Source organism: Protopterus annectens, chromosome 5.part1 (genome assembly GCF_019279795.1).
Source record: "Protopterus annectens isolate FY-2018-M chromosome 5.part1, PAN1.0, whole genome shotgun sequence".
NCBI lineage: Eukaryota > Metazoa > Chordata > Ceratodontiformes > Protopteridae > Protopterus > Protopterus annectens.
Genome location: NC_056736.1, coordinates 467,280,989 through 467,295,114, shown reverse-complemented (window position 1 = coordinate 467,295,114; position 14,126 = coordinate 467,280,989). Strand labels below are relative to the sequence as shown.

General features: G+C 36.4%; 1 protein-coding gene across 2 annotated transcripts in view; it reads right to left on the bottom strand.

Moving 5' to 3' along the window:
- IGSF11 (immunoglobulin superfamily member 11) overlaps nucleotides 1-14,126 on the bottom strand; it is an 899,111-nt gene that overhangs the window by 60,464 nt on the left and 824,521 nt on the right. For both annotated transcript variants that reach the window (XM_044073123.1, XM_044073124.1), the window contains exon 5: nucleotides 7,427-7,549. In XM_044073123.1, coding sequence (XP_043929058.1) covers nucleotides 7,427-7,549 — 123 coding nt within the window. The remainder of the gene's footprint in view (nucleotides 1-7,426; nucleotides 7,550-14,126) is intronic.

Here is a 14,126-nt window from a genome sequence, read left to right as displayed (position 1 = left end):
CTTGTACACTAGCTTATTGTAATACAGAAAAATAAAAAAGAAGTTGAAGAAATATTTTCCTTCTTGATGGGCAATTTTTATACACAATTTAGAGCTAGCTTCATCTAGATATATCTGACAGAATCATTTGTTTACATGAAGTAATCAAAAAATATTAGCGTTTTGCATTGCTGAGACTATTTATTCATCTGTAAGCAATGGGTAATTTTCCCTTTATTTAGGTCTTGTGAATCAATATAAATGTGAATTATATCTTTTTACATAATAATAATAACCATACTAGCATCCCCTTGGATCGGCTCTAAGCTCGTCTTAATGAAATCTAAACTTCCATTCACTTTGGTTCCTGTTCGGTTCTACTCCTAAGAACTAGTGGTAGTTACTTGCACTGTAGTACATCACCTACACTGCATCCGGTATACCTTGCATGGGACAGACTCACTGCAAACCTCCCAAGCCTCTAGCTAAGTCAGCACAGTCATGTAGGAAATCTTTGCATGGATCTATATGGAACATAACATATTTGTGCAATTTTTGTGCCTACTCCCTACATGTTTACTTTCTATTTTTACAATGTGCGTGTGCTTTACCATTTCTATCTTCCACTAAGCCAGGAAACCAAAAATGTTAGGAGACATGATTCCTTTAACTGTTGTGATTTGAAATAAGATCTTGTTTTTATTTCTACAATGACACATCAGGAGTGCTTGATCCAGTGACTTTACTTATTGAATGAGTGGACTAACAGTAAGCACATAGCTCCATTTGTAGAATCTTTCAGCCCGGATGCCTCAAAATTATCTTTAGAACAAGCGTACTTTGCATCTGTATCTAATTTAAATTCAACATTCTGATTATAATATCTCAATACCTGTTGCCAACAGTCTAGTGTGACTTGTACTCTTATCTCATTGTCTCAATATTTATCAACTATTACTGCTACACCCATTAAAAGAGATCTGAATTTCAAGTGAACAATCTTTTCTCTGAATGTCAAAGCTCTGACTCATACGTTGCATATTCACACGGCTTTCTTTTTCAAGTTACTGTTACAATGCATTCATGCATTGTCACTTTTATTTTGCTCACATTTTATCTTACACATTTCTTTAATTAATTCTTTTAAATGTGTACTTGTAATGTCATTATATCAGCACATACCTTCAGATTTTGATAGGTCCAAGACTTTTTTCTCTTTTAGCCAATCCCTTGCTTCATCATTTCTTACACAGGAAACTACTATCTCTTATCAGTAAATAATGAAACTCACCAAACTGTATTGTGATTCTGTGGTTATGGTTTCTGATTCAGCAGCTCCAGCATTCCTGATCTCTGGTCACTGCGTAGGGTTGCATGTTCATTTCAAGTCCTTATGGGTTTTCTCCAGTTGTTCATGTTTACACCCATCTCTAAATGCTCACTGCCTGATTGGCTACTCTAAAATGTCAATATCTGATGATTTATCTATTTATTTATCTATAGACAGATAGATAGATGCTGCATTTATACTGGTTCTTGTGACCCAGGCCATGGATAAACAGGGTCTATGATGAAGCGTTTACTTACCAGTTAACTAACTAAAAACAAAACAAAAAATAAATAAATACTTCCGCATTTATTTTGCCATCCTCTGTAGCTTAGTAACATAAGCACCTATAGTTTATCAACAGGGCCCTGTGTTATTATAAAGAGCAAATAGTGAATAAATGCCAAATTCGTTCTAGGCTTATGACAGAACCTGAAATTCTAATCCCTGCTGTTTTATCATCCTGCTCTTCAGGGAAGGTAAAATATTAAACCCATCAAATATTTCTTTCACAGTGGCATGTAGGAAAATGGAACAATGTACCTTTTTGGGCTTGACCGCTATTCCACCTGTGAGGAATAAATCACATTTCTGGACCCAAGGTGTCTATTGTTCTGTCTGTTTACCTTGCATAGAGTGAAATCATGATAGCTGCATTTGTAACATTTTTCTGCTGATAATTAATTCTTCTTTACTTTCAAAAACATCAACTCATAAAACAAATGCAAGTTTCTTCATTCCTGCAGTCATATATTCCTTTATTTATGTAGACATATTTATTCCTGCAGTATTTCTTTACTTCTAACACCATGTGGCATATTGCTGTTTGTCAGAAGAGCCAGTAAGTAACATAGACACTTTGGAAGAGCTTCTAACTACTATGATGTGCATATTCAGACTGACCTCTCTGGAAGATACTCCATGTGACAGGAAAATAACTGAACTTAATCATTAGCATTTAAAGCTATGTACCACATATACTGTGTTGGGCAACTTAATCATAGTAGGGAGGGAGTCCAAGTGATGGGAAAAGTGACCCACAACAGTCGAATCTGCTAAGGGAAATCATGAAAATGGAAGCCACTACATGACCTTAAACTTCCTGTCACTTGTATGTTGTGGAACTTAAAAGAAAGGAGCAGGGTTATTGAGTTTAGGATGGACTGGACTATTGCATTGTCAGAAATGCTCAAGAAAACATATTAAGAGTTTGAGAGAAAGTCCAAAAGGGTCACCTTACTGTCTTCAATGAACTTAATCAAGTATAGTAGGTAGATTTGGTTTACAGCAATGCTGGCTTCTGTTACACTAACCACCGTTTCTGCAGGACTGTAAGTCACAGAGAGTATAATGTTGCTCTGACTGGAGGATTAGGAGTCCTGGACATAAATCTTCTCCTTCAGGGAGTTATGATGCAATTCCTACAAAGTGCATTGTACTTCCGTTGTAATGTCTGTCTTAAAATACAGGATAGTATTTTTCAAAATGTCAACTAAACTGAGAAACTGTTGAATTAATGTGAAAAATGTCATACATGTTAGAGCCACATTAGGGAAGGAGGTGAACTGCACAAGCCAAGCATCTTCTGCTGCATTAGCTCCCCAAATCTGGGTCATCAAAAGTGGATGGAGGAATGAGATGAAGCTTTCACCTCATCATAAAGACATTATATGGGGAAGTCAGTGACCAATTCCAAATGCCCTGTCTTGCATATACACTCCTTGAGCTTCTTAGATCAAGAGGCTCTAGTTTATAAAACACCAAAGACCTTTAGACAAAGGGGAGCAGCTGAGACCACGAAGTGGAAAATGGGCCAAATGGTTGGGAATGTAATACAAGCACAGCAGAGGACACAGATATAGTGTTTTCTGTTGCAGGACCTGAGTAGTTCAAAGTCAAAGTTTGTTCAGATTTAATACAGTGCTTAATCGCTTTAGCATTTCACAATAAACTACAAAACTGAGCACTGCAAACTGAAAAAGATCAATATAAAACTGAAGGTTCTCAGAGAAACCTGAAATGGATTGAACCATCAGAACTATCATAGCAGCCGCATCACAGCAGGCATCTGATATACTTGCTCTAGAATCAGTGAAAAAAAAACTGACATAGAAACCACAGATGATAGGTCCACAGATGCAAGGGAGCCTGACACCAGTAGTATTAACATGTGAAGTACTAACACCAGGCCTAGAAAAGTCAGTGTATCCCAGTCCGAAAAAGTTGACTCTCATGGAAAAGGAGGGATGATACATACAACCAAAATCTACAAAGCAGCTCGTCAGGGCACTGTCATATTATCTGATAACTGTATCAAAAGAACTAGTAAGAAAGCAATGGGAGCTGCAGAAGAGGAATGAACTAACTTCTGGATCCCTTAGATAATGAAATCATGGGTAAAAGACCTACAAAGTATTTTAGAATCTATACATTTAATGGCATTAGCCATCAAATCATAATCAATGGGAACATTTTCAGAACAGGAGGAGGAGGAGGAGACGGTAAAACAGGCACAGAAGAAGAAGAAGAAGTAGAAGGACATGCCAGCACTAGAATCAAGAATGAATCCTTCAGTCAACAGTCGCAGACTGCGCCTACAGATTCCTTAATAATATTACTGGAGACAGGGAAAAACCATGCCTTGTCAAAAAAAGAGACAGGCATAGAGGAAAGCTGATAGAATTAATGACTCTCTTAAGAAATGTTGATAATTTTGAAAATCAAATACTTTTCCCTTAAACCAAAAAACACTGGAAGGCACAGAGGAAAGCAACCAGAAAAATAATAGTTTTTTAGTGCAGTTACACTGTGTGGAGTCTGCATGTCCTCCCCGCGGTTGGGTGGGCGTTCGAAAGACATGCATAAATGGGCGTACCTTCATTGAAGGTTGAATGTCGAGCTAGCACCTCGGCATTCATGAAAATCTACTGCCAATCATTAGTGGACCGGAGTTCCGCTGTGGTGACCCCTAACTGGGAAAAGCCAAAAGACAAACAACAACACTTTATTATTCACTGTTCATCAAAAAGACTTCATCAGAAACATTAAACCATACTGAAACACCATCTTAAATACTTAAAAAACAATTCAATGACCAATTAACAAGTAACAAATTATCCAATCATTAATTATTAAAACAACGATGTACCAGCTTCCCATTAACTTAAATAATGAAATAAAAACTATGTGAAATATGATAAAAATGCAATAGCTAGGGGACCATGCACTTACTATCTGATGTTCAATTGAATAATATCTTGCTGAATATTAAATAGCTAACTTTTTATCTGGTAGGAAACACTTAATATTGATATTATCATTTAAACCAGGGGGGTTATTGGCAGCCAAGCATATCTGCCACTCAGCTTCCCTTTTTCCACAACATTCTTACAGTTGCCACCCCTTAGATTTGCTCTTACACTATCCAAAATAGCAAAAGTGAACTGTTTATAAGAAAAACAGCTTACAAAATGTTTGTACAAAGCATTATTTTCATTTTTAACCTTGATGGCATAAAGATGTTCCTGAATTCTTTTATTTAAACTTCTGGTGGTCATGCCCACATAGAAGGCAAGACAACCTGAACACAATGCAATGTACACCACACCAGAAGTAAGACAATTAAACCTACCGGAAACCGACAGAACGTAATCCAAATGCTCTAAAGTAACATACAGACTCTTAAGAATGAATCTACATGTTTTGTAACTATGACATTTATACATACCTAAATGTTTCTGAGTTAAAGGGGGGGTTAACTTGGTGTTATCATGCTCTAGTAGTTGTTTGATACTATCATGTTCATTATAAACAAAGCTAGGGGAACCCCCAAAACCTTAGCCAAATCACCATTTCTCATTATAATTTTCCAGTTATCACTGACCACATGCCTGATAGCCATACTGTCCACATTCATATCTAGACAGTATTTAGGACCAACTTCAGATCTAGACTCAGTGAAAGGCATTAATCTTTTACTTTGTTTTTAGATGTAAAACCTTTCAACAATATAGGGGGAAATTCATCCATCCTTTTAGAGCGTATTTCATTTCCTAAACCCTCTAATAGTTCAAGTGGATAACCCTTTCAAGAAATGAATTAGTAATAAACCTTATCTCAATTTCAAAATCAGTGTCCAGGGTAATCATGTGAGACGCCCTAATGTATTGGCCACGAGGAATATTCTTTTTAATGTGCATAGGATGGCAACTTTTAAAATAAACGTGAATATTACAAAAGTTTTTTTACGATGTATTAAACTAGTAAAAGTGTAATTTAGTTTTTACTCTGGTATGGGAGTCACTCTGCTTTTTAGTATTCGTAAATAATTTTTCCTTATTTGAACAATGTCTCTGACAAATGGAAAGGAGTTTCTCTGATTTCTGGACTTTAAAAAAAAGGATGAAATAGAGTGAAAATCCTCAGATTCAGGCATAGAAAGGACCAGACAAAAGGAAGTCCTTGAGAGCATTACAACAATTATCTCTTAGTAGCATCACTGAAATGCATGTAAAGAGAACAACAGCTATCATATGAAAGCTCTTGATAACATTAAAGTTAGTAGGTTTGTTGGAAAGCTCATGGCAAGTGTTATATACCTGCTGCAGGCACACACAGAGGCAGAAGAAGGTGTTTCATGGAAACAAGGATATGCCTTTACCTGAAGTTACAAGAAGGAGCTGTTATGAAAAGGTAGTAAAAAGCATCTCCATAGGTAAATTGCAATTAAAAATTAACAGAAGGAATAACTATGCAGATTTGAAAAAAGCCCTTTCAAATAAAGGACAAATGCCAAACATCTTTTCTTCCATCTTTTTTAAAGACAAACCCTTCAAAATGGAATAATAAATACCAATGATTCCGATAACGACAATGTTGGCCAATTTCTTTCAGCCTTGTAATTTTCTTAGTAGAAAAGAAAGGGAAAGATATGTCCTGAAGTGCATTATGGGATGGCACAGGAGCTGGCAGACTGTGAAAGTTTTATCAGCCAAGCTGTCCTAATTACAAGTCCTACTTGTTACTAACGAGTGACTTCTTTTTTGGATCATGAGAGATCTTCAGATTTTAGGAAGTTTTTGTGAAGTTAAAACAAGCTATTCTTAAACTTCAGTCATGGATCTTAATGCAATTTCTTATAAAGTATTACATTACAATATACAATCATACCTCCCATACGGTGGCACTCTGGTGTGGTCGTTAGCATGGCTTACTCATAGTACATAGCTGTGTTGCTCATTTCCTAGATGAAATGTCTTCTGTGTAGAACCTCTGTATCCTGCCTGAGACAATGTAGGTGATACCCAGGTCACTAGAGCCTTCTGATTTTCTAAGGAAATGTAAGTAGGTGAACTGGGACTGCTCAGATGTTCTTAGGTGTGTGTACTTTGCATGTGAGCATGGATCTTCCCTCCAATTAACTGGAATGCTATCCAGGACTGGATTCTACATTATTTCTACTGCTTGCTGAGAGAGGCTCTGGCTCCTTGAAACCCTAGCATGGATAAATGAATATTGAAAATGGATGAACGAACCTCAGTACTGTCAAATACATTGGTAAACAGTATTCCCATGTTGTGCTGAAAATTATTTTACAACTGAGAACTTAAAGTACAAAAAAATTAAACAGACACTTTCATGATCATAAAGTATACATATGGGAACTGACAGAATTTCAATTTAGGTGTTCAGTTTTATATCTCAAGATACTAATTATTGTACTGTCTGCTTCCACTTTATATTTGGGATTTATCAAAAATATGTAACCCATGTTGCCAAGGCACTGAATAGTTCTTTAAATTTGGGATTTATCAAAAATATGTAACCCATGTTGCCAAGTCACTGAATAGTTGATGGTAACTTGGTTAGTAGTTCTAAAGTTTATTTTTTACTTCAGTTAAATTTTATACTCTCAATGCATTTGCCTTAGTTTTTCCTTCAGAAAAACTTTCCCAAACTATTGACAAGAATTGTGCATGCACGCTGCCTGTGATAAAGCTATATACAGGTCTGCATTTCAATTCCACTTTCTTCACTTTTCCCTTTAGCCAAGAAATAATATTTAACAGTGGCCTGATTTTCAGACCTGAGCCCACATTTAAACAAAAAGTATAAACTTACGTGCAGTAACTTTTAGGTCTACCACACAGGTGCTAATCCCAATCGTGTTGGAAGATGTGCATTGGTACAGACCAGAGAAGCCAGTGCTGATATTTCTGAGGATGAGTGTCCCTTGCAGATGATCTAGTTAAAAAGAAAAAAGTAGGTAAACATGATTTTCTTTGTCACACTGTAGACATCAGATATTACTTAGTATGAAATGGTAACTGCAAAATTTGGTAGATTTAGAAACAAAACAGAATATCAATTAAATAGCAACTTGTATTACTCTGTTTAATTTTTCTGATGGTTAAAACATCTTCCCCATTCAGTGAAATATCGAGCATATGTTAAACCCAAATTCTAGAGATCTTTTATACATATTTATTGATATATTACTGTGTGTGAGTATACTACAAAAATATCTCTTGATGAATGTATTATCTTGGTGGATCTGAGTTCATTTCTAGGGAAAACTAAAAAATGATAAACCAGGATTTACATCTTATTGTTTATTCCCCACCTGCTGTGAAAACACTAATTTATTTCATATTTGTATCTACAGAAATACCCAAACATTAACCCAGATCATTTACAAAACCTCATGAGGGAATCCACAAATTAATTTCCTATAACACTTGTTGGGTTTTAGCAAACATACAAATGGCAATCTAATAAACTTTTTTTTTTAATTTTTAATTAAAATAGATCCTGTTCTCTTGGCACTTCCCCTCCCTCCAGGAAGGCAAAAATGCTGAGGCACCAGGAGCTATTAAGTGTATATGGTTGCAAGCTGTGCTTTTTATTTTGTTATTTTAGTAAAGCATGGCCTGTGGATTTCTAGTAAACAAGGTCACTCCATAGTTCATCTGAACAGTATATTGCATAAAGCAAAGAAGGGGCATAATGCCAATTTTCTCTTACTGTATTGTAAAGCCATACTACCAACAAATGCAAGGACCAACATTTGTTTATGCGCAACATAACCATCCTGACAAGCGCAAGATAGAACTGCAGAACCTGTGACTGACAGTCCCTTAATTTTGAACAGAAAAGTATGGATAGGTGAAGCTGTAGTCCTTGTAATTCCTGAATAATTGCATTTCTGTAATCAAAGTTATGGGACTGGCCTTTGCAGATCATGGGTTTCTATCGTGGAGCCAGTATGACACATTAGGTCATAATATATGCATGCATTGATTGAATCACATGACATGGAACAAAAGTAAATAATTACTGGAAAAGGCGGCAAGAATAACTATAAGAATAGAAGATTGCCATCTTAATGGGTAAGGTGTCTGACTCTGAATCAGAGGGTTGAAGATATGAATCCTACCATGGCAGTTTAAAAGCATGATAGAGCTGACAGTCAGCAGAGAGGATTAAGGCAATAGGTTGTTAATTAGCTACTTTTTGAGGTGCATGTTTTGATGCCCACAGCCTTAATTTGCCTGCTTTGTGACCTTGGGCAAGTCACTTACCTAGACATTATTTTGGGGCAATTGACAATTTTGACTTGGCTCCTCAATGGTCTTCTGGACTGCATGGATAGTAACTTCCTATGAACCTATAATGCAAGGTCATCCTCTTTCTATGTCAAAGTAACCTACCTATGGAGTGTGGGGGGGTGATATGCAACCTGAGTAAAATGGACATAAGGGTGAACTGCTCTGTCCTAATATTGTCCTAGCTGCAGTATGGATCATGTGTTAATAGCAGCAGTGGTTAGAAATGGTAGAGGGACTTAAGACTTTGTAAACCCCCTCTGTTGAGTTTGATGGTATAAAATTGAGTTGTGCTGATAAAAAAATACAAGTTTAATGTAGTAATATGCTGGCCGTGCAGTCAAAGATGGAGCTGCAAGATGTTTAGGTAGATATGAAGTAAGTTAAGGGCTTGTTTCTTGCCATGAATGTTTAAAATGTACAGATGGAAGTCAGACTGATACAGCATGACAGCAATGTGTCCTATATGAAAGGGACAATAACAGTGCTCTAAGATGACCTGAAGAATTTGCAAGGTCATTTCAGATGAACAAATGTTATCACTGTGTAGTTAAAGGAGGGGAAAACAAGGTCCTGACACTGCAGCAGTCATGGAAGGCACAGTAAAGGAATTTCTGATTAGACATCCAACACTTCAGCCCCAAGAAGGTCATGCACATTGGACAGGTTGGTACACAAAGCAAGCAAGGAAGCCTCACAATACTATAGTTAAAAGCCATTGATACAGGATAAAGGAAAGGCAAGTACAGCAAATGACTATGAAAAAAGAGGATCTTGCTTGTTATCAAAAGATGAGGACTGTGGAGGATCTGTCTTCTCTTTGCACCAAAGAAAGGTGCAGGTGTATCCAGTTGTGGCAAAAATGAGGTGAGTGCTATAGTGAAATGGAGATATTCAGCACAAGTGGAGGTAATGTGGATGGTAAATAGCTGTAAAAGCTTGGAAGAAAAAGTAGAATGGCACAGCTCTGTAATTCAGGGGCAGGCTGCCTCTTGGAAACTGAGGGGGCCACAGGGTGATCAGCATATGAAAGAAGAGGGTCCCAGCAGCAGTAATGTAATTAAGGAATGTGAGTAGCGAAAGGATGTCCCATCAGTGAGACAAAGTAAATAATTACATTTTACAGTGTTTGTGGAGTTTGGCAAATGGGAGTTTAGAGAGAGGTACCTGCTTAAAAAAAAGCAACCTCTTATAGACAAGCCTGCCCCAGTGGAGTCATAAGTGGGTTTATTGCAGGAAGGCTCTAAGGAAGGCAATGATGTAGCCAATGAATGGAGGGCTGTTCAAGTGCATAGTAATGGGTTCAGTAAGAGACAGATGAGAAGATCTGAGCACATGTTTGAGAATGAGAGAAACTCAAATCACTCGAAAGACTGACTAGCTGAGATAACAATATTCCAGTGGTCAGAAAGAGTATTTTGAGTATAACCCTCGCTGTCTTTCTTTTTGTTTTTCTTTCTACCAGTTTTTACATTTCTTGTTGCTGACTGATGGAGTAGCTTAGAGATGACCATAAAATTACTCTTTTGAAAGAAGGAGATTATAAGTGTTTGTTTGTGTCTTTCGGCTTTTCCCAGTTAAGGGTTGCCACAGTGGAACTCCGGTCCGCTAATGTTTGGTAGTGGAATTTTACATACCGGGTTACCAGCCCTGATGCACAACCTTCAACGAAGGCACGCCCCATTCACATATGCCTCCACATAGAAGACGCTCTAGCTGAGAATCGAACTGTACAACGTCTTACGGTGAGGCGACAACGCTAAGTGTAAGGTCTGGAAATGATAAGATGTTTATGCAATGTCCTAGACTCCCACAGTGTGAATCTTGGTGCTAGATGATTGTCACTGTTGAAGTGACACCCCAACACCATGTGCAAAGAAAGAAAAAAGGGGTTGTGGAAGGAAGAGACTCCAACAGGCATGCCTGATTCAATGGAGGTGGCACTGATATCTATATGAATAATGATAGCATGGGCAGCTTTATAGGGCCGCATAAATAAAGGAGCTTGTAACCATTCAAGTGGTCAATTCTGCAGTCTGCCCTGCCTGGACAAATGAGGGATGCACAGATAATAAATTCCAAGGCAACTGGCTTAGAAGTATAAACAACTGAAGTTTCCCAATGTTTTCTCCATCTCAGTGGGTACTGTGACAGTGAGTGATGCCAAAGTGTGTGAGCAAGAGTAGTAGGAAATGATGAATGACAAGTATCTGATACCAGTACACAAAATGAACACTGGAGTTTACTGACATCATAATGTACATTAATTATGAGAACGGTTACAAAACATTCTTCAAAGGATTGAGATGGTATAAGATCAATAAAATTGCAATAACCTGTTTCCACTAGCTTTTATACTATTCTAAAATATCTGTGGTTGGGTACTCTTTCCTATGGCTAGCACATCACATATTTAGATGCTATCAGCCCGGTTCCATAAAGCAGTGCAGTATCATTTATATACACCTTGTCATTCCCTCTCTCTGTGTCTGTTGCCATAAAAACGTACTCAATAAATGTAATCGTGTATCATTTCTTTGTGCTTTCCTTTATCACATGTCTCTGAGGCAGATGGCATTCAGAACAAGACTTATTCTTGTATAAACCAGCTAAGAGTTGCATTTGTTTACTTGTCCTTGGTAAGCTGGTCTTGACAGAATTAACTGTTCCTGCATAATACATACAGTTACTTCTTAAGGATTCTCCCTGACTGCATTATATCACTTTTATAAAATAGATATTAAATTAATTTAAAGAGAAATACACATCACATGGCCACAGAAAAAAATACATATCTATTAATTAACTAATAGTTCACCCACACATTTGTTTATATGTCAAAACAAATCAAGTTCAACTAAGGAGGTAGATATGAATTATTGTTTTTTAAACTGGTAAGATCACTCTGTTATTTATTTTTATTTTTTTATTTTTATTTTATTTTACATTTGTTGACCGGGATAGTCCAACAGGATGCATGTCCATTTTCAGCGGAAGCCCGGGGAGAAAAGCTCCAAAGGTAAGCAGATACAGCATTACATAATACCAGCATTACATATTATAAACAGACTATTTACAGCGATTACATAAGTAAGCAAGTTAAACAAGTTCCACAGGTTAGAGTTAATCCTGAGCGTAAATCAGGATTAAATTAAATTACACAGTAAGCTGGTTAACAGATTTTTACACATTCTAGAAAGAGTTAGCCAGGCTTGATACATTGACATAGCCAGTTAAGTGACAAATGTTGTTTGAGTCTAGTTTTAAATTGACCTAAGGTGGAAAGTAAGGTAATATCAGCTGGAAGAGAGTTCCAGGATCTACTTACAGAGTTTGCAAAGAGAGAGTCACCGGCTGTGTTATTAATTTTGTTAGTCTGAATTAGTAGTTTGTTAGAGGATCGAAGTGGTCTAGGATTGTTATAGGGGGGTGATAATATTTTTAAATGCAGGAGTATTGTCAGGATTATAGAGGATTTTATAGGCCATAATCAGTTGGTTATACTGGATTAGGCTGGGTAGTTCAAGCCACCCAAACTGATTTAGATTGATGCAATGATGTGTCCTAAAAGGCCGCCCAGTGGCAAACCTGGCAATGTGGTTGTAGCAAATTGAGAGTTTGTTAAGGACAGTCTTGTTTTAATTCGAGAGTAGGGGGGATGCATACAGAAGGGTTGAAAGAAGGTGAGAGCGAGCTATGGCAATTTATTCTGAATAACATAGTAGCAGAATATAAAAAAGGTTTGTTTCCTTTAAATAATACTGTAAATCAGTCTTGATAGTATTATAGGAGTTGCAAGTCAACTGAGCCAAGAGGTTCTTCATTTGTTGCTATTCCACAAAATATTTAATGTCATTTCAAATCTCAGATGCCAAATATTAAATGCCATTTTTTACACATACTAAAATACACTTATCAGATGTCAAATCTTGGAATTATTCTTATTGTCAGAACTGTCATTTATATATGTATTAAATGTATTAATGTGTGCAGTATAATCAAAAATAAAGCACAGTAATTATAAGATGAGACAGGCAGCATTTGAAAATCTAATTTGTCCTGCTAGGTAATACGAAACACTTAATTCTGTATGAACATTTTCTTACATCTTTATGTTTCCTTAACATTAATATTGAATTAGCATTTATGCTCAAGGTAAATCATACAACAAAAAGTAGTACTATAAATTTTGTAGCAGTCTGTAACACTCTCTTCTTAATGCTATAACCCTGACTAATATCTCATTCCCCATCCTGCTCTCCCTACACTTCTCTGTTCTGTTAGTCTGACGCCTACCAGTGTTACTGAAAAACAAAATAGAGAAGAAACCACACAGTAGCACAGAACGAAATGATAAAGCGCTTTTCGTTTATTCCAATAAACAAACTTCTTCAGATCAAGAAAAACAAAAAGTCACAGCTTAAATACTCTCTGGGCTAATACTTACAAAGTCAATTAACTACTTAAAGTGAAAGCTGACTTACAAGACACACCCTGTTTGCAAACACAACTAGACTAAAACCTGCTTTTAAAGTAAAAGCTAAAAATCCAAATAGTCAGACTAAAAGTACAACTAGCGTGGTCTAAAAAAAAATGTGTAAATCTAGCCTACTACTAAGCTAGTGAGGCAAAGAAATAATAATTACAAGTGCTAGCCCTCATCTACGCTAGAGGTAAACATAAGTTTGTGCATCTGTAAACCAGGCAAAAAAATATATATATATACTTTTATATTATGTTTTGTTTTCTGTATTAGAGCTTAGCCTAAGCCTTACCTATGGACTCTGTATATGTTTTTTTTTTTATGTATAACCCTGTATAATTTTTTTATGTACAATCTAAGTAATGTACTGCAAATCATGTTACTACTGCATATAATTGTATGTTATGTCACTGCTTATGCTTGAAGCTTTTCTCCCCGGGCCTTTACTGAAAATGGACATATATCCAGTTGAACTAGCCCGGTCAACAAATGTAAAATAAATAAATAAATAAAAATAAAATAATAAAATAATGGAAGCATACAGTTTTTCTAATAGATCAACTTTAGTGACAGCCTTATAAGAAAAATATGCCAAAATTTCATTTTCACATATACTTCTACCAACATACACCTTAACTGCTTCCTACATTTCTCAATACATGTTACATCTAATTATTTGATGCATACATTTATGACTCATCATTACTTATACCTATGGCACTTCTTTTATAAT